Source organism: Eubalaena glacialis, chromosome 15 (assembly GCF_028564815.1).
Source record: "Eubalaena glacialis isolate mEubGla1 chromosome 15, mEubGla1.1.hap2.+ XY, whole genome shotgun sequence".
NCBI classification, from domain to species: domain Eukaryota; kingdom Metazoa; phylum Chordata; class Mammalia; order Artiodactyla; family Balaenidae; genus Eubalaena; species Eubalaena glacialis.
The window spans coordinates 86,021,006-86,043,577 of record NC_083730.1 but is presented as its reverse complement, the minus strand read 5'-3'; the positions used below and the strand labels follow the sequence as shown (position 1 = coordinate 86,043,577).

Below are 22,572 nucleotides of genomic sequence, written 5' to 3'. Positions count from 1 at the left end.
GAGAAAATAAAAGGAAGGAAGGAGGAATCAGCATTTGCAAGAAGACAGCTCTGCACACACTGCTGGTTCCCATCAGCAATGTCAACACACCTTAGCAGTCTACAAAAGTGCTGATCCGAGGGCAGGGCCAGGAGATTCAATTATCCTGTATCCAGAGCGGCAATGCTGCAGTGCAAACGCAGGTGCAGCCTGAGCGTTTGGAACCCCCATTCACTAAAGGATGATGTCCCAGAGATGTTGTTGGTCAAATCTTGACTTCAGTACAATTGTTAGTTTGTTCTGCCCACCTTTCTATGAGGCTGATCTAACTCCCATCTGAGCTTTGGTTTGAGAAGTTCATAGGAAATTCAGTTGAGGTGATAACATGGTCATATCAACACTGTAAAACTGTTTATTTGGGGGGAAAAAACAAAACTTCTAGAAGAATAAAGTCACATCAGCAGCTACCAGAATAACTCCCACCCACTTGCTCACAATCCAGAGGATTCCCATTTAGGGCCATGGCCTAATTTGCAAAAGATGCTGAACACAAATCAAGTTTTTAACAATGCGTTAATCCCAAGAGATCACACTGGGAGGCCACAGCGTTTCCACCACCTAGAAGTTCAGGCTCCCAGCCTCTTCCAGATCCTTGAGCTTCAGGAAGAGAAGAGAAGGAGGAAATGCCCACTAGACCCAAGTCTGGGGCAAGGGAATATGCTTTCCTGTTTCTGTTCCCCAGGGACAATCATCTTTGCAAAGGAATAATGTTGCAGCTGGAAGGAAAAAAAAAAAAAGGAACAGTGTAAGTTTGGTGGCTCCATTCAGGAAGATCAGAGGTGAGCCGTCCTGAGCTTTTCACCTACATGCTTTCATTCTTTCAAAGCAAACATCCAGTTAATAAAAGAACCAGAGCGACTAGGGCTCCCTCCACCTCCATACCTGGAATCTCATTCCCGCCACAAGGATTTATCATGAGTTGCTACAGGCAGTCTGGAAATTCCCTTCATTTCCCAACGACCCCACCTCCTGCCCGCAGCTTTGTGTCTAGCAAACATTCAGTGCACGCTGCAGTGTGAATGAACGGACACGGATACTTTACCCCAGCAGTCCTTTTCCCGCCCAGCGTGTTGGCACGAGTCTAAGCTGGTATTTCTCCCCTCTGCGGATCACTGTCACATTCAGGGGCTTCTGAAAGGAAAATGAGCTCATTTTATGTTCAACCTCCTTAGTACTCAAAGAGATTCAGGCTAGAATGCTGAGATACTGTCCTTTTTTTTTTGGCCGCGCGGCATGTGGGATCTTAGTTCCCCCACCAGGGATCAAACCCACACCCCCTGCAGTGGAGGCGTGGAGTCTTAACCACTGGACCTCCAAGGAAGTCCCACCCACCAGACTGGTAGTAAGGATGCTTATTTTAGGCGTAATTCCTACAACTGCTGAGAATGTGGAGGACGCGGCACTCTGTGGGCAGGCAGTGGGGCTACAGATTTGGTACCGTCTTCCTGGAAGAACACAACTGCCCCCAGCAACAACAAAGCATCTTTAAAAGGTGCATATAAGATATATTCTGCAAAAGTACAAGATGATATATGAACAAAGCATTTATCCCAGGACTGTTTATAAATTTCAAAAACTTAAAACACCCAAAATATCCCTCAATAAGGTATTGTTCAAATACAGTATAGTGAATAGCAGTTTGTTTAGTAAAAACAAAACAAAACCAGCAAAGTATGAATCCATTTGAATATATGTCCTAAAAGGTCATATGTGTTGTAAATCAAGTATACTTCAATTTAAAAATAATAATAATTTAAAAATAAATAATAATAAAAAAATAAAAGCTCTAAAAATTCAATAAATAAATAAATAGACATAGGACTTCCCTGCTGGCGCAGTGGTTAAGAATCCTCCCGCCAGTGCAGGGGACATGGGTTCGAGCCCTGGTCCGGGAACATCCCACATGCCGCGGAGCTACTGAGCCCACGTGCTACAACTACTGAAGCCCGCACACCTAGAGCCCATGCTCCACAACAAGAGAAGCCAACTCAATGAGAAGCCCGCGCACTGCAACAAAGAGTAGCCCCCATTCGCTGCAACTAGAGGAAGCCTGCGCGAAGCAACAAAGACCCAACGCAGCCAAAAATAATAATATTAATTAATTAATTAATACAAATAAATAGACATATGTGTTGCTTGGTGCATACAAAGTTTTCTGGAAGATAAACTGTTAACAGTGGTTACTTCCAGAAAGAAGCACTAGCAGTTTGGAATAAGAGAAGAAGACATTTACTTTTATATCTTTCTGTACCATTATTTCTTCTTTACTATGCGTATGTATTACCTTAACAAAAAAATTAAAGTAGGCACAATACACACCAAAGAAAATTACAAATTAAAACAAGATTCATCAAATTTAAAAACTTCTGTACATCAAAGGACACTGTCAACATAGTGAAAAAGCAACCCACAGAATGGGAGAAAATATCTGCAAATCATATATCTAAGGGATTAATATCCAGAATATATAAAGAATTCAACAGCAACAACAACCCAATTAAAAAATGAGCAAAGAACTTAAACATTTCTCCAAAAAAGATATACAAATGGCCAATAAGCACATGAATAGATGGCCTACATCACTCATCATTAGAGAAATGCAAATTAAAACCACAATGAGATATCACCTTATACCCATTAGGATGGCTATTATCAAAAAAAAAAAAAAAAAAAAACAAAATACAAAATAACAAGAGTTAGTGAGGATGTGGAGAAATCGTAACCCTTGTACACCGCTGGTGCGAGTGTGAAATGGTGCAGCCACTATGGAAAACAGCATGACTATTCCTTAAAAAACTGAAAATAGGGCTTCCCTGGTGGCACAGTGGTTAAGAATCCGCCTGCCATTCCCCAGCCCTGGTCCAGGAAGATCCCACATGCCGTGGAGCAACTAAGCCCATGCACCACAACTACTGAGCCAACGCTCTAGAGCCCGCGAGCCACAACTACTGAAGCCCGCGCGCCTAGAGCCTGTGCTCCGCAACAAGAGAAGCCACCGCAATGAGAAGCCCGCGTGCCGCAACTAGAGAAAGCCCGCGCACAGCAACAAAGACCCAGCACAGCCAAAATAAATAAATAAATATTTTTAAAAATTGAAAATAGAATAACCATATCAACCTGCAATTAAACATATTGGTATATACCCAAAGAACTGAAAGCAGGGACTGGAACAGATATTTGTATAACCATTTCATAGTAGCATTATTCACCAAAATGGTGAATAGCATTATAGCCAAAAGGTAGAAGCAACCCAAGTGGCCATCAATGGATTACAGGATAAACAAAATGTAGTATATACACACAGCAGAATATTATTCAGCCTTTTTTTTTTTAATATAAATTTATTTTTGGCTGCATTGAGTCTTCGTTGTTGCACACGGGCTTTCTCCAGTTGCGGTGAGCGGGGGCTGCTCTTTGTTGCGGTGCGCGGGCTTCTCATTGCAGTGGCTTCTCTTGTTGCGGAGCACGGGCTCTAGGCTTGTGGGCTTCAGTAGTTGTGGCCCGCGGGCTCAGTAGTCATGGCGCACGGGCTTAGTTGCTCCGCGGCATGTGGGATCCTTCTGGACCACGGCTCGAACCCGTGTCCCCTGCACTGGCAGGCAGATGCCCAACCACTGCACCACCAGGGAAGTCCCTATTATTCAGCCTTAAAAAGGAAATTCTGACACATGTAACAACCTGGATGGACCATGAAGACGTTATGCTAAGTGAAACACATGAGTCACAAAAGGACAAATATAGCATGATTCCACTTAGAGGGCTGTATACAGAGCAGTCACATTCATAGAGACAGAAAGTAGATTAGTGGTTGCCAGAACCTTGGGGAGATGGGAATGACTAGTTAGTGTTTAATGGGTAGAGTTTCAGTTTGGGAAGATGAAAAAGTTCTAGAGACGGTGGTGGAGATGGTTGCCGAACAATGTGAATGTACTTAATGCCACTTAAAAATGGTAAATTCTATGTTATGTATATTTTACCATGATTTTAAAATATTAAGGCAGATCTATCAATGGGATCTCTGAATTGGAAAAAATAAAGCATGAAGAAAAACAAAAAAAGACGCCATTTTTCACCTCGATTGTCACAGAATAAAAGACTGACAATAACACAGTTGGGGAGGGGTCAAGAAATAAGCACTCACATACACTACTGGAGAGAACATGAACTATCGCAAGCTTCTGGGAGGACACCTTGATGACACCTATCAAATCGGTAAATGTGCATTGCCTTTAACCCAGTAATTCCACTTCTAGAAATCTCTCTGACAGAAACCCTCACACAAGAATATTCACGACACCACTATTTGTGGTGGCCAAATATTGGCAACGGCTTAAATGTCCAGGATGGGGGGCTGGTTAAACGAACGACGAGAAACCAAGCCAGGGAATATGGTACATGTGTACCGACACACGTGTACCAACATGGAAATCCCTTCAAAGGGGGAAACATCCAGAACAGTACATAGAGTAGGTCTTATTTGTGACTTCTTTTTCAAAAAGCAATCACTATAGACATACACACCCACACCCAGAAAACGTGTGAGAGCTTCACTGATGTGCTTCCAGTTCTGGAAATGATGGCCCTGGAAGAGCTAGAAATCCAGAGGGTTTCTACCTATGGCACATCCTAAATGTCTTTCTGATTTGCCCACTTGCACCTCCAGCCCATTCGTCAAAGACACCACCATCTCTTGACCTGGCTGCTAAAACTCTGTCAGCCCTCCAATCAGCTCTCTACCTGACCTCTGGAGAAATCTTTTCAAGGCACGAAGCTGCTTACAGCTGTTATTCTCCAGCTTGGAAAAGTGCACGGCTCTCTACTGCTGCTCAGGAACAATGAAGAAGGGCCCTGCCTCCTCCCCTCTCCCCCTCTTCCTTGCTCTGGGTTCCAATCAGCCTTCTCTGATCCTCTCACCTCAGGGCCTTGACCCTGCTGGTGGGCTCCTCTCCCTGCCGGTCTTGATAAACTTCAATACACTTAGAGGCCACGTCTTCAGGAACACTCTCCTTCAACCCCAAACTACATCAGAACCCCACTATTTGCTCTCCTAGCCCCCTTGAACTGTCCCTTCATAGCACTCATTGGAGTGTACAATTACATATCTGCGATTATTTGATTAATGCTCATCTCCCCCACCAAAATGTTCCCGTGGACCCTCGGTTGACCTGTTTTGTTCCCTGTTGTAGCGCCTGCACCTTGCCCAGGACTCAGAGCAGGGAAGGTACTACAAGGCAAGGAGAAATCCAGGACTTTTATCCTTACTTGAAATACGTTCACATTGTGTAATTTTTTTTCACAATAAAAACACATTATTTTTATTACTGAAATATAATTCATATAAAATAAATTCACCATTTTAAAGTATATAATTCAGAGACTTGTCCAACCATCACCACTAACTAATTTCAGAGCATTTCCATCACCCAAAAAGAAACCCCATACCCATTAGCAATCACTCCCCATTCCCTCCTCCCCCAGCCCCTGGCAACCACCAATCTGCTTTCTGTCTCTGTGCATTTGCCTATTCTGGACATTTCGGAATTCTAAAATATGTGGCCCTTTCTGGGACTTCCCTGGTGGCACAGTGGTTAAGAATCCACCTGCCAATGCAGGGGACACGGGTTCAATCCCTGGTCAGTGAAGATCTCACATGCCGTGGAGCACCTAAGCCCGTGCGCCACAACTACTGAGCCTGTGCTCTAGAGCCCGTGAGCCACAACTACTGAGCCCGCATGCCACACTACTGAAGCCCACACGTGCTCCGCAACAAGAGAAGTCACCGCAATGAGAAGCTCATGCACCGCAACAAAGAGTAGCCCCTGCTCGCCACAACTAGAGAAAGCCCGCGTGCGGCAATGAAGACCCAACGCAGCCAAAAATAAATAAATAAAATAAATAAATTTAAATAAATAAATAAATAAAATATGTGGCCCTTTCTGTTTGGCTTCTTTCACTTACCAGAAATCCTTTGAAGGTTCATTAATGTTATAGCATATCGGTATACCAATCCTTTTTATGGCTGAATAAAATACACATTATTTTTATAATAAAGAAAAATTATTTTAATTCAAGGTTATTTTCCTTTGAAAATATATGCATTCCAGAAACTCACCTTTAGAAAATTATCTAAAGAAACAGAGCTTTGTCTACAAGAGTGTTAATTTTCAGGTTCCCATAAAATTGGAAAGTACCTAAAAGTCTAACAATAGAATGCTGCGGGGTTTTAAAAAATTTTTTTTAATTCACAGAGCAGAGACCATGGAAACCCAGATCCTTGATTCTCAAGCTGGGCTCTGGTTCCAGGAGGACCCTGGACCCTGAGGGCGTGAGGTCCCCCCACCCCCTCTAGCCTATCCCAGCAGCTCAGCTTTTATCTGTTTGATATATTGGAATTCCCCAGGAAATTTCACTTGAAGAAAAGGTTCTGTTGTTAGAAAACGTTCAATGACTACTTTTGTAAAGAAGGCCTTATACAGTATTATTAACTATAGTCACCACGCTGTGCATTCTGGTATACAGTAATACTCTATGCATATCTGACAGTGGTTAGAGAGTAAATCTTCAGTCTTCATCACAAGAAAAAAATGTGTAACTATGTACGGTGACAGGTGTTAACTAGCCTTACTGTGGCAATCGTTTCCCAATATATGCAAATATTGAATTACTATGTTGTACACCTGAAACTAATATCGTGTTAGTTGTCAGTTATACCTCAATTTTTTTAAAAAAAGGATTTATAGGCCTATAAAGAGCCTAAGAATATATTTAACTGGAAAAGACAAATTAAAAACCAGTAGCTATTATGAGTAATCACCAAAAACTGGAAAACAACCTAAATGCCCCACACTGGGAAATGGATGAAGAGTCTGGGGCTCATTACACAGTGGGGCATTACTCAGCAGTGAAAAGGGATGAACTACAGATGCACGTGACAACGTGGAAGAACCGCAGATTCATGACGCTGGGTGAAAGTAGCCAGACTTGAAGGGCTTTATACTTTGCAGTTTCACTTATATGACATTCTGGAAAAGGCAAAGCTACAGGGATGGAGCACAGATCAGTGATTTCCGGGGGATGGGGGTGCAGGGAGGGCTTAACTACAAAAGCATGAGGTCATTTTGGGCTGTAGAACTGCTCTGTATCTTCATGTGGTGACATTTACATAACTACATACAGTTGACAAAATTCACAGTACTGGATACTGAAAAGGGGGAATGTTGCTGTGGGTCAATTAGACCTTAATGAAAGCAACCAGTAGCTCTGTGTGATGTATGAAGGACACACAGTTGGAAAGTGGCTGCCTTTGGAGGACAGGAAATGCACCTGGAGGAGAGGGAGGTTTTTCATTACATGTTCTTTGGTTCTGTTTTTACCATGTGTATGTATTACCTCTACCAGGAAAAAAAAAAAAAAGACATATTTACAAAACAAACTAGTAACAATGAGCCCAGACAACTACAAAGTTTAAAAGTATGTGCAGCAAGGTACCCAAGAGATGTGAGTAAACTATGACACACTAGCAAGCTGGGGGTGGGGTGGGGAGGAAGGAGTGAAAAAGAGACTTTGGGTAAACATAACAGAATGAAGCTACATCTGCATCATCTCTAGAAATCTCACTAAAATGATGATGGGACAGTAAAGAGGTAACAAAGGTACCATGCCACAAGGATAAATTCTTTGAAATTCCTTCCTTCTAGAGCTAAAGCCTAATTCCCCTCCCTTTGAGTGTAGGCCGGACTTCGTCGCTTCTAACGAATAAAGTGGAAGTGAGAGTGTGAATCTTCAGAGACTGAGTCAGAGCAGGTGCTGCTGACTCCTCTCTGCTCTCACTTGGACCGCCCATTCTTGGGGAGGTCAGCCACCACGCTGTGAGGGCATTCAAGCAGCACTGTGGAGAGGCCCTTGTGATGAGGAACTGAAGCCTCCTGCCAACAGCCATGTGAGTGAGGGATCTTGGAAACAGATTCTCTAACCTCAGTCAAGCCCTCAGATGACTGCAGCCTTCGCCTATATCTTGACCACAACCTCATGAGAGACCCCGAGCCAAAACCACCCAGCTACACGGCTCCTGGACACTGCCTGACCCCCCAAAGTGTATGAGATAATAAATGCTTGATGCTTCAAGCTGCTAAAGCTCTGGGGTGATTTCTCACTCACCAACAGACAAATAATACACCCTTTATGGCCAGGGGTTAAAGGGAAGCAGAGCAGAGACAAATGGATTTGTTCCAGGGAACCCAGAAAGGCTCCGAACAAACAGACCAAAGAAACAGAATAAAGAATCACACACATAAGAATTATATAACAGAGATGGCAATATAAATGAGTGGGTAAAGTACTAACTTTTCAATAAATGGTGTTGGGACAACTACTGTCCATTTGGGGAAAAAAATTAAGTTTGGTGCCCCGCCTCACACCATTCAGAAAAACTAATTTCAGATGAGCTATAAACCCAAGAGAAATGAAAACATATGACCACACACAAACTTACATAGAATGTTCACAGAAGTATTACCCTATAATAATAGCGCAAAAGTGGAAACAACCTAAATATTCATCAACTGATGAATGGATAAGTAAAATATGGTCTATCCATACAACGGGATATTATTCGGTCATAAAAAAAGAATGAAGTCCTGGGATTCCCTGGTGGCGCAGTGATTAAGAATCCGCCTGCCAATGCAGGGGACACGGGATGGAGCCCTGGTCCAGGAAGATCCCACATGCCACGGAGCAACTAAGCCTGTGCGCCCCAACTACTGAGCCTGCATTCTACAGCCCGCGAGCCACAACTACTGAGCCCGCATGCCACAACTACTTTAGCCTTCACGCCTAGAGCCCATGCTCTGCAACAAGAGAAGCCACCGCAATGAGAAGCCCGCACACCGCAACAAAGAGTAGCCCTCGCTCGCCGCAACTAGAGAAAGCCTGCGTGCAGCAAGGAAGACACAACGCAGCCAAAAATAAATACATAAATAAATTTATTAAAAAAAAAAAAAGGAATGAGTTCCTGACACATGCTACAACATGGATGAACCCTGAAAACACTATGCTAAGTGAAAGTAGTCATAAAATATCACATATTGTATGATCCCATTTATATGAAATGTCCAGAATAAGCAAGTCCATAGAGGCAGAAAGTAGTTTAGTGGTTGCCAGGGGTTGGTATATATGGGGGGAATAGGGAGTGACTGCTAATAGGTACAAGGCTTTTTGAGGTAATGAAAATGTTCTAAAATTGATTGTGGTGATGGTTGCACAACTCTATAAATAGACTAAAAACGACTGGATTATGCACTTTAAATGGATGACCTATAAGTTATGTGAATTGTACATCAATTAAACTGTTATAAAAAACAATAATAGGGAATTCCCTGGCAGTCCAGTTGTTAGGACTCCGAGCTTCCACTGTAGGGGGCCCAGGTTTGATCCCTGGTCAGGGAACTAAGATCCTGCACGCTGCACGGTGTGGCCAAAAATAAATAAATAAATAAATAAATAATAATAATAATAAAAGATACATTCCAGATGGATTAAAGAAAAGCTAAAGACAAAACAATAAAAGTACTAGAAGAATTTCTTTATGAAAACACAAAATGCCAAAGCCATAAAGCAAAAAACTGATGAATTTGACAAAATCAGAATTCTAAACTTCCACACAAATACAGACTTGATGAAGGTGTCAGTCAGTGCAGAAATGAGGGCCTGACCTCTAGCAGGGTGCCAACACTGGCCAACTGTTTCTTGGCCCGATGTCTGCCTTCTGATGAGTTACACATGGATGAGCAGTGTGGCCAAGTGGGGGCTGAGTGGGTGCAAGACAAACCAAGAATTGTCGGTTGAACTGAAGATTTCATTTGGGAACCAAAAACTTTAGTAATTTCTCTGGACTTTGAGCCCCATATTTCTCCTGCAAAGTATGGATCTTTGCCAAAAAAAGTTTTGTTGGGGTTACATTACTGAGAAACAAGATGAGATGGTTACATGGAAGTGTTTTTTAATGGCATATTCTGCCGGAAACTAGAAGGCTGCAGCCTATTTTGAATTTCAACTTTTATTATATCTTCAAGGAATGAAATTATCAAACAGCACACAAATCAAGTTCTAATATACTACTGTTTGAACAGTACTACACTATTAGGCACTGTACTGTATTTCTTTATTTTAATCCTCAGGTATGGTTTTGGCAGCAAAGAGCCCTGTAATATTGATAAATTTAACAAAATGGATATCTAAGTGAATTAAAAAAAAAACTTTCAAGTAATCAAAGTTACCATAAAGAAAGTTAAAAGAAAAGGAGCTAATCAGGAGAGACATATGCAATGTGTAAACAGGCAAAGATTTAATATATAGAATATAGAAAGATTTCCTACAAATCAATTTTTAAAAAGGACAAATAACCCAATAGAAAATAAGTGGGAAAAAAGACTAACAGACAATTCATAGAAATGGTACTCAATCTCACTGGTAATCAGGAAAATACAAATTAAAACAAGATGGCATTTTAGCAAAGTTATTGAAAGATCAATAATAGAGTACTGCTAATGATATGATACACAGTTGACCCTTGAACAACACGGGTTTGAACTGCTTAGGTTCGCTTACATGTGAATTTTTTTCAATAAATATAGTACTGCACAATCCGTGGATACAGAGGGCCAACCACGGGACTTGAACATCTACAGATTCTGGTATCTGCACTGGTCCTGAAACCAATCCCCCGTGGATACTGAGGGACAACTGGACTCACATACTGTTGGTCAGGGTACAAATTCGTAAAACTTTTTCAAATTACCTATTAAAATCTTAAGTGTGCATTTGCTGAGAGCTTGTAATTCTACTTCCAGGTGTGCACAGTTGTGAACAAGTATGCACGACTATTCACACTGGCATAAAACTGGAAATGAACAAGACGTCCACTGATAAGGCAGTGGCTGGACAAACTTCTATCCATTCATACCATGGAGTGCTATGCAGCAGTGAAAAAGAGCGAGGTGTGCGCCGAGATGAAAAGATCTCTAAGAAACCTTGTTAAATGAAAACGGGGATAGGAAGCAGGAGAGGGGTATTTTAGACAGGGTGGCTAGAAAGGCCTCACTGAGAAGGTGGCATTTGTACAAGAGGAGGGAGGGAAGGAAGGAAGGTGAGGGGGTAAGGGAAGAAGATTAGCATTCTAGGCAGAGGGAACAGCAAATGCGAAGGCCCTGAGCGGGGACTGTGCCTGAGAAACAGCACTCTGAGGGCAGCCGTCAAAGGCCCCGGCCACGTTTCCTAGCCCCGGCAATTCCAGGGTTACTGGTCAGATGCCACGTAATACCTCCAACTCACCCCCTCACTGTGCTGGACCACACTGCCAATGTTCTGCAGCGACTGGAAGTTTTGGGTGTTCACAGAGCCAAACTCCACTATCTCGTCATCCACTTGCAGACCCTAAAGAGAGAAGGGCAAACAGAAAATCAGGCTAGAGGTTAAATGTTCTTCTGGTGTTCTTTACCCTCCCATACGTTCCCAATTTAATAAGCGTGTTTTCTACAGGGGAGAACGGCAGGCGCGATGCAAAGAGGCTGGGATTTAGATACCTCGGGCAGGGAGGGGTGGTGGATAACTGGGCCACCTCCTCCGGGGGTTCCTCCAGGGGCAGATCTAATAAAAGGTGGCCAGGTCTGCCCAGTGTCTGAGAAAAGCTGGCAGTTGTAAAGGCCTGGAGGAAAATGGGGAAAAGCTCTCTGGGGTCCTGACCCAGGTTTGGGGGCAAGAAGAGGCAGGCCCATCTGGCCTATTTTGTTCAGGGGTCAGAATTTAGACGCATTGGCCCTAAAGGCCCCCAGGCAAGCAGCCACGGGCACAACACTGACCCAGGACTAGAGTGATCCTGTCACACTAAGAACACAGCTCACAATTCACCCATCCCTTCAACAAATACTCGTCACAGGCTGACGACAGCCCTGTGCCAGATGCTGTGCACACAGTGGTGAATAAAACAGAGCTTGTGTGTAACCTGCAGTCTTGTGATCACTAAAGACGACTGGCAGGACCCAGGTCCACCTTCTAGAAGCTGTGCGTCCTGGCACGAGGTACTTCAGGTCTTTGAGGCTTTTCCTCATGGGTGAAATGGGGTAGATTAGTACCTATCCCAGAGAACGGCTGTGGGATTAAATATTACACGCAGGTGCACATACACCAAGGGGGGAAAGTGGTGGGGGATGGTGGGATGAACTGGGAGACCGGGATTGACGTATCCACTAGTAAGTATAAAATGGATAACTAAGAAGAACCTGCTGTATAAATAATAAATAAACAAAATAAAATTCAAAAAAAGACTAGACTAAGGCAGAACAACAACAACAACAAAATGCAGGTACACATAAAAATTTGTACATCATGTTCACGGTAGCATTATTCATAATGGCCAAAAAATGGAAACTGAGGAATGGATAAACAAAGCGTGGTCTATCCAGACAGCACATTAAACTCAGCAGTAAAAAAGGAATGAAGTTGAGGGAGGGATAAATTGGGACATTGGGACTGACATATACACACTACTATATATAAAATAGATAACTAATAATAATCTTCTATATAGCACAGGGAACTGTACTCAATACTCTGTAATGGCCTACATGGGAAAAGAATCTTAAAAAAAGAAAAAAAGAGTGGATAGGGGCTTCCCTGGTGGCGCAGTGGTTAAGAATCCGCCTGCCAATGCAGGGGACATGGGTTCGAGCCCTGGTCCCGGAAGATCCCACATGCCGCGGAGCAGCTGGGCCCGTGAGCCATAATTACTGAGCCTGCGTGTCTGGAGCCTGTGCTCCGCAACAAGAGAGGCCGCGATAGTGAGAGGCCCGCGCACCGCGATGAAGAGTGGCCCCCACTTGCCACAACTGGAGAAAGCCCTCGCACAGAAACGAAGACCCAACACAGCCATAAATAAATAAATAAATAAAATTTAAAAGAAATAAGCAAAACATTCTCTCTATAAATTTGATCTTTAAAAGAAAAAAAAAAATTAAAAAAAAAAAGAGTGGATATATGTACATGTGTATATGTATAACTGATTCACTTTGCTGCACACCTGAAACTAACACATTGTAAATCAACTATACTCCAATAAAAAAATTTTTATTTAAAAAAATAAATAAAAAATAAAATTTTAAAAAAAATTAAAAAAGGAATGAAGTTGAGATACATGCTCCAACATGGCTGGACCTTGAGAACATGATACTAAGAGGAAGAAGCCAGTCACAGAGGACCACATATTGTATGATTCCACTTACGTATATATGAAATGTCCAAAATAAGCAAATTCATAGAGACAGAAAGCAGACTGGTGGTTGCCAGGGGCTGGGGGGATGTGGGGGTTGAGGCGTAATGGCGAATTGACACTGGGTTTCTTTTTGGGATAATGAAAATATTCTAAAATTGATTGTTAATACACTAAAAGCTACTGAATCATATATGTACCTTAAACGGGTTAAAGTTATGGTATGTGAATTATATCCCAATAAAGCTGTTAAAACTTTTCTAAACACACCAGGTAAGCTATAACTCACTTGGCAGGACACGTGGTGCAAAGCGAGGGCTCAGCAAGTGGCAGTTATTGTTGTCATTCTCGTGTCCATTACTCAACGCCCAGCTAAAATCGGCCCCAAGAAGAGAGCCTCTTTCCCTCTCCGGGGACATCTACCACATTCACCCTGTGTCCCAGGGTCGCTCTGCAGCTAGTTGAGTGGGCAGCAGGGGCCGACTCCTGCTGGGCTGCAGCGGGCCTTCACCAGCGTCTTCTGCACTGGTGAGCGCGTGGGTCTGTCTGTCCACAGCCTCCCACCCCCAACCCTGCCCCAAGGCGCCCTCGGGGTGTGGATTTAGCGGGCCAGGCCCTGGCTTACTGCGATGCTGGCAGGGGAGCCGGGGCTGATGCTGTTCACTATGGCAAAGGCCTGAGCGGGGCTGAGGTCCTGGCTCTGGCCCAGGCCATGGCTCATGGCCTCCCTGTGGGCCTCGGCCAGGTCCCGGGCCTGCTTCTCCTTGTCGCGAGCATGCAGCTGGTGCAGGGCCTCCTCCACCTGCTTCATCAACGCCTTGTGATCGTTCTGCAAGCCTGGAGGAGAGCACCGTGTCAGGGGCCGAGAAGACAGCTGAGGACACAAGACCCACACGTTCATTCACTGACTATTTAACGAGCACTTATTATATGCCAGACATTGTGCTAGAAGCTGAGGACCTATCTGTGAACACGACAGAGGGGCTGCCCTCATGAAGCTTATGGTCCTGCAAGGAAAGCAGCTGTGGGACAAGTGATTACAATGACACCTGATGACTTCGATGACTAGGAGATCAGGGAAGGCTCCCCAAAGGCAGCACCGTCTCGGCTGAGACCTGAAAGGTGAGGAGAAGGAGGGAACTGACCAGCTGAATCCACGGCCACAAACTCAAACGCTCACAAGCGGCAAACACAAGTAGAGCAGGCTGGGGCTAAGAAGGATTTCGCTTTTCTCTTAATGCCTCTAGAAGGAAAAATGATGCCAAGTCTACCAACACATGACTGGTGATATTCAGTCTGGGAGAGGCAACAGGGAGAAAAGCTGGAAATTAGGAGTTCGGGGATGAAACCTTCTGATTTTTTTCAGTACTGACGGTTAACTCAAGCGTTGGGAACGACTGTGTGGGTCAAGTAAGTCATCTCTGCAGGCCAGTCCACCAGAGTGGCTGGGATTTGGGTTAACTTTTTTTTTAACCTAAAGACAACTTCCTCTACGACTCTGGATTCGGCACCTCATTCAAGCCAGTTCCCTAGGACATCCCTCGTGGTCCAGTGGTTAAGACTTCACCTTCCAACGCAGGGGGTGCAGGTTCGATCCCTGCTCAGGGAGCTAAGATTCCACATGCCTCGCGGCCAAAACACCAAAACATAAAACAGAAGCAATATTGTAACAAATTCAATAAAGACTTTTAAAAAATGGTCCACATCAAAAAAAAAAGAAACTTAAAAAAAAAAAAAGCCAGTTCCCTGTGAAGAGCTCCAGAGGCCTGAACAAACCAGCACTGCCTGCCAATCCACATCTAGCATCTGTAGGCCACAGACTTTCAGACTTTCCAGGCACCTTGGACTGTGGGTACGCAAGGCTACCTGACCTTGTTCCTCTGCTCCTGTCACTTTGGAGCACAGGTGAGGCCCTCAGGCATTACGAGCCTCCAGCACTCAACCCACTGGGGCAGACACGAGAAGGAGCCCAGACTTGAATAAATGAAGACATAAACCTGGGCAGGAAGACTTAAAATGGTGTCAGTGTATAATACACGGTCACTCTGACCAGAAAAGGTCCCCCAGGTGCTAAGCTCCACGAGGACCCCAGAGCCTTCAGAGAGGCCTGGCACACAGCAAGTCTCAAGCTACTGCTGCTGGGTGAAGGAATGAATGACTTTATATACCATATACTGCAATGCTAATCAGAATCAAAAACAATTTTTTCCTTGAACAAAATGTTTCCAAAGTACATTTCAAAAAACAAACTTGCAATTATAACAAATGCAACATATTAAGGGAAGATGCTAGTAACGGGGAAAACTAGGTACAGAGTATACGGGACCTCTCTGTGTTATTTTCCCAATATTTCTGTAAATCTAAAACTGTTCTAAAAAATAAAGTTTATTTTTTAGGGCTTCCCTGGTGGCGCAGTGGTTAAGAATCCGCCTGCCAATGCAGGGGACAGGGGTTCGAGCCCTGGTCCGGGAAGATCCCACATGCCGTGGAGCAACTAAGCCCGTGCGCCACAACTACTGAGCCTGTGCTCTAGAGCCCGTGAGCCACAACTACTGAGACTGCGCTCTGGAGCCTGAGAGCCACAACTACTGAAGCCCGCACGCCTAGAGCCCAAGCTCCGCAACAAGAGAAGCCACTGCAATGGGAAGCCCGCACACCACAACGAAGAGTAGCCCCCGCTCACCGCAACTAGAGAAAGCCACACGCAGCAACAAAGACCCAATGCAGCCAAAAATAAATAATAAATAATTTTTTTTAAGTCTATTTTTTTAAATAAACTAAACTTGTGCGAATAGTTTTTCAAAAGAAGACCAATAAGTGGGCTTCCCTGGTGGCACAGTGGTTGAGAATCTGCCTGCTAATGCAGGGGACACGGGTTCGAGCCCTGGTCTGGGAAGATCCCACATGCCGCGGAGCAACTGGGCCCGTGAGCCACAATTACTGAGCCTGCACGTCTGGAGCCTGTTCTCCGCAACAAGAGAGGCCACGATAGTGAGAGGCCCGCGCACCGCGATGAAGAGTGGCCCCCGCTTGCCGCAACTAGAGAAAGCCCTCGCACAGAAACGAAGACCCAACACAGCCAAAAAAAAATAAATAATTAATTAATTAAAAAAAAAAAAAAAAAGAAGACCAATAAGGACTCGCTCAAACAGACTCTTACGTATATTAAAGTCATTAAGATGGCATGATATTAGCACCCAAAAAGAGAGATCAACGGAACAGAGCAAAAAGCCCAGAAAGAGACATAAGCACGTCTAAAGACTTAATACGCAATATTGTTAGTGTTTCAAATTAATGGAGAAAGAACAGACTAAATGGTGTTGCAACATCAGGCCAACCATTTGGAAAAAATTAAGTCAGTGCCCGCCCTCACACTGTGGGCTAGGGCTTCTCAAATTTCTCCCAGAATCCTCCTAACTGGGGAGCGAGTGGACTGCTTCCCTGGGGCGTCCAAGGGTTTAGCCAAAAGCCCCAAATTTCCCTCCAGTCTGACTGTCTTAACACGGTTTTTCCCTACTCTGTACCTTCCTATTTGTTTCAATATTAAAATGGCATGCTTTCCCAACATCTTCAAGGAAAAGTGACGCTCTAAGAAGTCCTATGATCGTAGTGTGGCTTTGAGGAAACTTTGGCATCGTCAGCTGTGTCTCACCCCAGGGCTACCGGTACCCTCACTGAGAAACCCGGCCTTAGACCAAAGCACACTGTATATAGAGTCAAGATTCACAGGTAAAACAGAAGTCATTAAGGGGGAAAGGTGGATGATAAATTCCCTTCTAATACGACTTTGTGGTAGAGACTGCTGGTTGCCTACCTGTGGCAGCATGAAAAGTGGCCCCAAAGAGGTTCCCATCCAAATCCCCAGAACCTGTGAATTTGCTACTTTACATGGCAAAGGGGGCTTTGCAGGTGTGATTAAGTTAAGGGCCCTGAGATGGGGAGACTGTCCTGGATTATCCAGGTGGTGGGCCCAATGTAATCACAAGGGTCTTTATAAGTGAAAGAGGGAGGCAGGAGAGGGAGAGAAAGAGATGTGATACCAAACCCAGAAGCTGGAGAGATGTGACTGCTGGCTTTGAAGATGGAAGGGGCTGCAGGTCAAGGAGTGTGGGCAGCTTCTAGAAGCTGGAAAAGACAAGGAAATGGATCCTCTCTAGAGCCTCCAGAAGGAACACAGCCCTGCTGACACCTTGATTTTAGTCCAGTGAGACCCACTTGGATGTCTCATTTCCAGAACTATAATAAATTTGTGACGTTTTAAACCACTAAGTCTGTGATGATTTGTTACAGCAGAAACAGAAGACTAATAAACTACCCAACTTCTACTCTCTCTGTTCCTTGACAATAAATACATACGTATATACATACATACAATACATATACACACACATAAATAAGAGATTTTATTTAGGATAGCAACATGCCCATTGTGGGGAACATTTCTTGCAGGCAGAGGAGCCTATGAGAGGAAAGCAGAAATTGATGCAGGGGGTGGGAGTGGGACTTGCAGGACAGATCCTTAACAGGAGGGGTGCCAGCTGGCATAGGAGCTTGTGCCCTTCCTACCTTCTTCCTTCCCTTTCTTCCTGCCTGGAACATGGACATGGTGACCCTGGGTTTCTGATGACCAGCCCTGTGCTGCCTACCTCCGAATGTCTTTACTGAGGAACTGAGCTAGTTTCTGTTTGAGTGACCATAGTGAGGTCACTATCATTAATAGCTAAACATATTTCCTAAGACGTAATTGATTTGATTGGGACCATAAGCAATATCTGACTTGGGTTTCTGCTGTTATTGCAATAAAAGTTTCCGCAATGAAGCAAAGTTCCTAAAAACAAAATGAAAAATGAAACCATAAAGACAGACCCCTAGAGTCTAACCCATTCCCTCAGTTCTCAGTCCCTCGATGGGGACAATGAGATGATCCCATCAAGGCAGAAGCGAGGGAAGCAGATGATACGGAATACTGGCGATTCCTCTGTGTGCCTTAAACATCCCCTGCTGCAAGGTGGGGGAACATCCCCAGAGAGGGTCACTCACAGACGATGTTGTGCCTTGCGGTTCGGACTCGGTACAGGTCCACGTCTGCCCGGGGGTAGCCCTCGCAATCCACCAGTGGCTCGTTCATCCCGATGCCTTTTTGCTGGAGGGAAGAAATGAGGTCAAAAAGATCTCACAGGTATGAAGTCCTCGGGCCTCTTTCCCCAGACTCTCTTCCTCTGCAGTCATAATAAAGGTGACAGTAACGACAGCGGCCATATATTGATCACTTGGCACAGACCAGGTCCTTTCCCACATCCTCTCACAACTGCCCTCTGTGGTGGGCACCATTTTTTAACTGACTTTTAATAACACCAGTAATGCATGAATCCACTCTCCTTTTTTGAAGTTAGAGCAGCGCAGATAAAACTAAGGACTCCTTTGACCATCATCCCCAAGGCCAGCCTCTTCCTCCACTCCTCCAAACCCTCCTTCCTATGGGCAGCTGACACCTGGCTGGTGGCCTTGGAAGCTGGAGGGGAGTAAAAACCCCAAAGAGCACCCAGTTGAGGCAGGACTTTGGTTCTTCTGAAAATAAAAAGAGATGTAAAGGGGCCTTCAAACAGGCTTTTCATCCCTGGAAGGAACACTGAACTGGAACCCCAGCTGCCATCTGGGGAGAGGAACGGGGTGGCTAGGGGACAGCGGAGGGAGAGAGACTTTCTATTATATATCCTTTTGTAGATTTTGAATTTTGACTACGGCAATGTATTCCCTATGGAAAACAATACATTTGTTTTAATGTTTGTTTTTTCGGCTGTGCTGCGCACCTTGTGGAATCTCAGTTCCCTGATCAGAGATTGAACCTGGGCCCTTGGCAGTGAAAGCGCGGAGTCCTAACCACTGGACCGCCAGGGAATTCCCTTGTTTTAATGTTTTAAAGTCTTTTCCTACATAAGTCAGAGCATGGTGCACAAAAGCAATGAAACATGTTATATGACATACAGCAGGGATTTTCAGTCAGACTTTGATTTCAAGCTCAATTCTGCCACATACAATCTGGGTGACCTTGGTTAAGAGGTTCACCTCTCTGGGCCTCAGCTTCTTCAACTATAAAATGGGAATAACGGCACTCACCTCCCTTCCCACCTGTTCTGAGAATTAACGAGCTGACCTATGTAGGGTGCTTCGCACAGTGCCAGGCACACTCACAGAGTGGTGAACAGCGGCCCCCAAAAGATATGTCCAAGTCCTAAACCCCAGAACCTGTGAATGTGACCTTATTTGGAAAAAGGATCTTTGCAGATATAATTAAGTGAAGGATCAGCAAGAAGAGACCATCCTAGATTTAAGGTGGGCCCTAAATCCAATGATGGGTATCCTGATAAAAGAAAGGAGGGGGAGATTTAGGACACAGAGACACAGAGAGAAGGCCACGTGAAGACAGAGGCAGGGACTGGAGTGATTCAGCTACAAGCCAAGGATGGCCAGCAGCCACCGGAATCTAGGAGCGAGGCATGGAACGGATTCTCCCTCAGAGCGCCCAGAAAAAATCAAACCTGCCAACACCTTGAGGTCACACTTCTGGACTCCACAACTGTGAGAGAATAAATTTCTGTTGTTTTAAGCCACCAAGCTGTGGTAATTCGTTATGATATGGCCCTAGGAAATTAATATACATAGAAAGTAATAAGTGATGGCTGTAATTATCAGCACGGAGACCAGCTGCCTAGTGTACTCACGTGCTAGCGGGAGGGATTCCATTCGTGTCTGTACCTTTCTCTCTGAAAGTGTACACGGGGGAAGGATTCCATTCATGTCTGTCCCTTTCTCTCTGAAAGCCTCTGGGTTACACCTACTGTTTCCTGTTCGCGGGGAAGGGGGTCTCGTATACTCTCTTAGCGCAGGACTCTCTATAGATACAGTATAAATGTGCCAGGGGCTAAATATCTGTATCTGCCTCCTGCCTGCCCACGATGACTAAGAGTTGACTGGCCTCTCCAAGTCAATACCACATCAGACACTGCTTTCCAAAGTTGGGACCCACACCACTGGCAACTCACACACAGGGCATTAAATAACCCATTCCCTTTCTAATTATCGTCAACCCTTCAATAATCAGGGAGAAAGTCTCCATTTGGTGCTGGTCTTTATATCACCTCCAGATCCCTTGTTATCTCTGGGCCTCTCCATTTTGTTTTTAACAGCTTTATCAAAATATAATTCATACACCATACAATCCACCCATTTAAAGTGTACAATTCAACGGTTTTTAGAATATTCACAGAGTTATGAAACCATCACCACAATCAATTTTAGAACATTTCCATCACCCTCCAAAAAGAAACCCAAGACCCACTAGCAGTCACTCCCATTCCCCCTACCCCTCAGCCCCTGGCAACTACTAATCTACCTTCTGTCTATGGATTTACCTATTCTGGATATTTTATATAAATGGAATCATAAAATGTGTGGTTTTTGTGATGCACGTCTTTCACTTAGCATAGTGTTTTCAAGATTCATGCACTTTTTGTAGCCATGTGCCAGCACTTCATTCCTTTTTATTGGCTAATATCCCGTTGTATGGATAGACCACATTTCAGTTATCCATTTATCAGGTGACAGAGAGTTGGATGGATCACCTTCATATACACTTTTATCTTATATTTAAGGAAAGAGAGTCTCATTTTTTCATATACTGTGAAGTTATAAGATTTCTTTTAAAAATAAAACTAAGTAAAAAAGTGAGGCAACTTAAAGAAAAATATCAAGGGAGTAACAGTACAGGAGGTATACAGATAGACATATCCTGCCTGCAGTAGCAAAGTAACTAAGGTGTGAGAAATTGCTGGCACAACACTTGAAAGCACAGATTCTGGGTTCAACAGGCATAAGATCTGAATCCCACTTTGTGACTCTGAACAAGTGACTTCCCCTTTCTGAACCTCAGGGTAACAAACCAACTTCACAGAGTAGTTCAGAGGATTCCACGATATAACACATACATAAACCAGCCCCCTTCAGGCACATAGTCAGCGCCCAGTAAAATGGTACCCTGACCTCCATATGATACTTCATCTTACTCCCATCACCTAAAATGCATTCCATCCACCCTACATAGAATGTAATTCATTTACTCTTCCCCAGCAAATTGATTTGTGGTTTTACACTAGGTGGCTTAAGAAAACCTGTATCCGTTTTGGAGCCAGAGAGACCTAAGAACTAGCCCCACCACTGCCACTTCCGACCTACCTGACCCTAGGCAAGGATTTGCCCCACTCTGGGCCTCAGTTTCCTCCTTATACAATATGGATAACGAGCCTTTCCTGTCACTCAAAGCTGGGTTCTTAGGCCAGTGCCATCAGCATCGCTGGGAATTTGCTAGAAATGCAGTAGCTGCTCCCACACATCTGTCCGCCAACAGAATCTGAATTTTAACAAGCTCTCCAGGTGATTCGCATACACACTAAAGCTTAAGAAGCTCTAAGGTAAAGTGGTTAGTAAAGCACAGGACATCTGGTAACCGTTCAACAAGGACTGATGATAGAGGTGGTTATCACCCTGCCTCTGCAAATTTATTGGCCCTGTGACTTGAGGCAGGTTTAAGTAATGCCTCTGTTTTCCCATCCCTAAAATGGGGGAAATGACAGAACTCACCTCAAAGGGTTGTTGGGAGGATTAAACGAGTTAACCAATGTCAAGCGCTTAACAACTGCGCCCAGCACCCAACAAGAACTCCACAAATACTTGCTAGAACATCAATTCTAATTGTTCCTAGTTATTCACGTTATTTGCCTCACTGCCTGCTGCCCACAGAGGCCGCAATTGCGGCGCCTTGGGCCTCCCAGGGAGGGAGAGATTCACAGCTGAGAGCTCAAGCGGAGGCCGCCCGGGTCTCTCAGTCCCCGCCCCGGGTCTGGGCGCCGGGTGGAGAAGGCCTCGGGGCGCCTCCCACGCCCGCCCGGGAGCCCCGTACCCACACTCACGCTCTCCAGCACTTCATAATTGGCTTTGATTTGCGCCTCGATCTCCTCCTTGCGCTGCATCAGTTCCTGTAAGTCGCTGACAGTCACCCCGCTGGCCTCCGGGGAGCCTCCGCTCTGCCTCGTTTCCTCCTCCGACATCGCGAACCTCGGCCCGGGAGCCCGGACGGCCGGTTTCCCGACCGCGGACGCCCGAGGAGACTGTGACTACGGCTCCGCCCGCGGGCCAAAACACCGCGGCCTTTCGCGGGAGCCTGGAAAAGCGAGGGGCGGGGTTTGTCGGTGGGGCGTGGTCACCGGAAGCCACAC

General features: G+C 44.7%; 1 protein-coding gene across 1 annotated transcript; it reads right to left on the bottom strand.

Moving 5' to 3' along the window:
* Window positions 1-375: 375 nt before the first annotated feature.
* On the bottom strand, window positions 376-22,476 carry PSMD9 (proteasome 26S subunit, non-ATPase 9). Its single transcript, XM_061169561.1, has 6 exons — window positions 22,267-22,476; window positions 18,341-18,443; window positions 13,926-14,137; window positions 11,368-11,469; window positions 1,082-1,170; window positions 376-755 (listed from the first exon to the last, which is right to left on the bottom strand). Exons 1-6 carry the CDS (start codon window positions 22,402-22,404, stop codon window positions 728-730), a joined length of 672 nt encoding a protein of 223 aa, XP_061025544.1. The 5' UTR covers window positions 22,405-22,476; the 3' UTR covers window positions 376-727.
* Window positions 22,477-22,572: the final 96 nt, after the last annotated feature.

Excerpts from the sequence above, each read along its gene's own strand:
- PSMD9 (XM_061169561.1), bottom strand. The coding sequence starts at position 22,404 with ATGTCGGAGGAGGAAACGAGGCAGAGCGGAGGCTCCCCGGAGGCCAGC. Across the intron at positions 18,444-22,266 it reads ATTATGAAGTGCTGGAGAGC|CAAAAAGGCATCGGGATGAA; the intron begins GTGAGTGTGGGT and ends TCTTCCCTCCAG. Across the intron at positions 756-1,081 it reads GCGGGAAAAGGACTGCTGGG|CTGCAACATTATTCCTTTGC; the intron begins GTAAAGTATCCG and ends TTTTCCTTCCAG.